General features: G+C 50.0%; 1 protein-coding gene across 1 annotated transcript; it reads right to left on the reverse strand.

Annotated features, from left to right (window-relative positions):
• Positions 1-600: 600 nt before the first annotated feature.
• On the reverse strand, positions 601-2,187 carry LOC142043297 (protein shisa-1-like). The gene is made up of 2 exons (XM_075054294.1): positions 1,917-2,187; positions 601-1,085 (listed from the first exon to the last, which is right to left on the reverse strand). The coding sequence occupies exons 1-2, from the start codon at positions 2,185-2,187 to the stop codon at positions 601-603; spliced, it is 756 nt and encodes a 251-aa protein (XP_074910395.1).
• Between the last annotated feature and the right edge of the window lie 477 nt (positions 2,188-2,664).

Genomic DNA, 2,664 nt, shown 5'->3' on the forward strand with positions numbered 1-2,664 from the left:
AAAGAAAGAAAAGACCACTAAGCCACCAGAAAACAGGAAGCAACACATATGTTTTATTACCTTCCCTGAAGATCTGTGCGAAATGTACATTTTACTGAAATTAGGGCTAGAAGTTGCTCCTTTAGCAGCACTTAACTGATAGTTCATCAGGGCCAGGCAAGTCACAGGCAGTGTTTTACTGTCATGCATCAATTTACTGGTAAAAGTGTGTAGATTAAATACAGCCTTCCTGTGCTTGCTGAGAAGTGACACAGCTACAGAAACTGAAAAGGAGTCCTCTGACGTGTCCCCTAGAGCATGGTATAGCAGCTTGAAAGGACCAGGGAAGGGTGAAACTGATTTCTACAGTTTCAGTCATTCCTTGAACAGGTATACAGGCCTCAGAATCTTGCCTTTTCAATAGCATTAAAATAATACCAGTTAAAAAAACCAAGAACCTAAAAGAAGTTCTAAAATGTCTTCTTCAGAGCTGTAAAAAGCCAAAATTGATGTACTTCCTAATAGCGTCAGACATTTGAAAGTCTGCGTTTCAGTCCCAAAGAACTTTCTATAATAGTGAAGTAGCATCCAGTTCAGGCTGTACGCTGATGTGTCGTCTTCTCAGACATGAACTCCCGAGTACATCATTTGGTCACCCTGTGTTACCCCAAGAGGGGATGCATTAGCACTGTGTCCATAAATTGCTCTTTTAAGGAAAGATGCTGGAGCCGTTATTGCGGTACGATCAGTTGGTATTCTGTGGTTAGCGTGTGAAGGGTGTAAGAGTTGCCCACTGGCAGGTGGCAGACTTAAGAACCGAGCATCTTCAGCCAACCCAATAATAGGAAGGGATGGAGCTAGAGTCATACAGATGTTGTTGGTCTGAAGACCACCATTCAGTGAGCTTCTGGTGGCAGAACTGGAACTGGAGAGGGGAGAAGGAAGATCAGGTTCTAGCAGCCAAGTCTGGCCAGGTGCAAGTCCTCTTTGTTGCCCCTCATCCTGGGATTTTAGGCATTTGCAGCAGCAAATTCCAACACAGGCACCGCCAACAACAAATGCCACAAATACAGACCCAACAAGAAGGAACGGCAGGTACACAGGCACTGAAAATGTAAGAGTGACATTAGCCAACCATTTGTTCATGGGGTATTCTAGGTTATATTCTGTTCTTCATTCCTTAAGACATGCATGCACGAGGGAGCAGCCCGGAGTAGTGTTACTCTCAACTCTTCTCTTGCTGCAGCAAGATTAGAAACTTAGCAACAAGGCAGTTGCTACGGCAGGCTCCTTTAAAAAAGCCTGAAGTACAGAGGGTCAGACCAGTCAGTCCTGTAGCATCTGCCATTAATATCCGTGCAGGGGCTGTTCCAGTACTCAAATGTCACAGGTACTATTCACTTGTGCATGATGAAGTAGAAATTCAGACTTGTAACTGAGTTTTACAGTTAGTACCTAAACTGCTGTTGGGTTGCCTATGGAATCTGGGTTTGAGGGCTACAAGCATTTTTACAAGCCAGAACTTAAGTGCGTTACTTCGAGGCATCCACATGCATTAACAGAACAGGTTAGCAACACACATGTTCCACCAGGGACATAAACATCAGAGGTGTTGCCAGGTTACTCTGTTAGTAGCTTAGAGGCTTTTCTAAGAGTGGGACTGACAGAAAAGTCTTTTGAGTGAAGCCCCAAGTTATTCTCTCTTCCCAGTGAAGGCTACTGACTGGCTTTGGCCCATGCAGCCACCCAAATAAGCACTGTGCCAAGGCTCCACGCCTTTCTGCCGCAATGGTTACAGCTTGGAGCTCTGAAGGGCAGAGAAACAGAGGAAGGATCTGGCTGACGCCACCAAGGGAAGGTTGGTCCAGGGGATGCAAAAAGAAGAAAGCACATCTGATATGCCGCCCCTCCATCTGCTAGAGGCGCGGGAAGCTTACCTGGCACCGGAGGCCTGGGGCTGGGCTGCTGGTGGTCACCAGGGCACCGGCCCTGGTCCAGGCGGGCCTCTCGGGACGCGCAGCAGTAGCGCAAGCTGCAGGTCCCGCAGCACAGAGTGGCGTCCGGGCCATCGTAACGCTCGGGGCACTGGAAGCCGCGGTGCCAGCGCTGCACGCTGCCGGCCCAGCCGTGGCAGTACTCCCCGGCCTGCCCAGGGCTGCATCGCAGGGCCAGCAGCAGCACTAGGGCACGGAGAACCCCCCTTGCCATGGTGGGTCACACAGGGTGTCTCACCTCTAGCCACTTGGCCCACACCGCCCTTTTTTTCTCTCCCCCCTTCTTTTTTTAAAGGCAAGGCACACAGCACCCCAGACAGCCACAGAGCGCAGCGCTCCCAGACCACCAGCTGCCCACCGAGGCACTGCCTAAGCTCCTATTTCAGGAGGTTTTATCTCTTGGCCTGTGACCTGCCTCTAATCCCCTCTCTTTACAGCAACAAAGAAGGACCCACTAATTGAAAACCATTTGCAGCTACTCCAGCTCCACCTTCCTCATTTCTCTTCTTCATTCCTGCAGGGAGCAGCCCCTGGTTCCTGCTGGAGATGGCACATCTCGCACTCGTGGTTAGGCGTTTTGACTAGCAGGGCACAGTTAGCGAGGTAAGGCTAAGGAGTGCTGGATACAGAGAGCTCAGGGCTACCCCGGTGCCGAAGCTTCATTCCTTCAGGGGCCTGTCAGGAGCTCAAG

Source organism: Buteo buteo, chromosome 22 (assembly GCF_964188355.1).
Source record: "Buteo buteo chromosome 22, bButBut1.hap1.1, whole genome shotgun sequence".
NCBI classification, from domain to species: Eukaryota; Metazoa; Chordata; class Aves; order Accipitriformes; family Accipitridae; genus Buteo; species Buteo buteo.

Bases quoted from the DNA above. Each gene is read 5' to 3' on its own strand.
- LOC142043297 (XM_075054294.1), bottom strand. From the start codon at position 2,187: ATGGCAAGGGGGGTTCTCCGTGCCCTAGTGCTGCTGCTGGCCCTGCGA. The intron at 1,086-1,916 runs GTAAGCTTCCCG...TTACATTTTCAG, and splicing joins CCCCAGGCCTCCGGTGCCAG to TGCCTGTGTACCTGCCGTTC.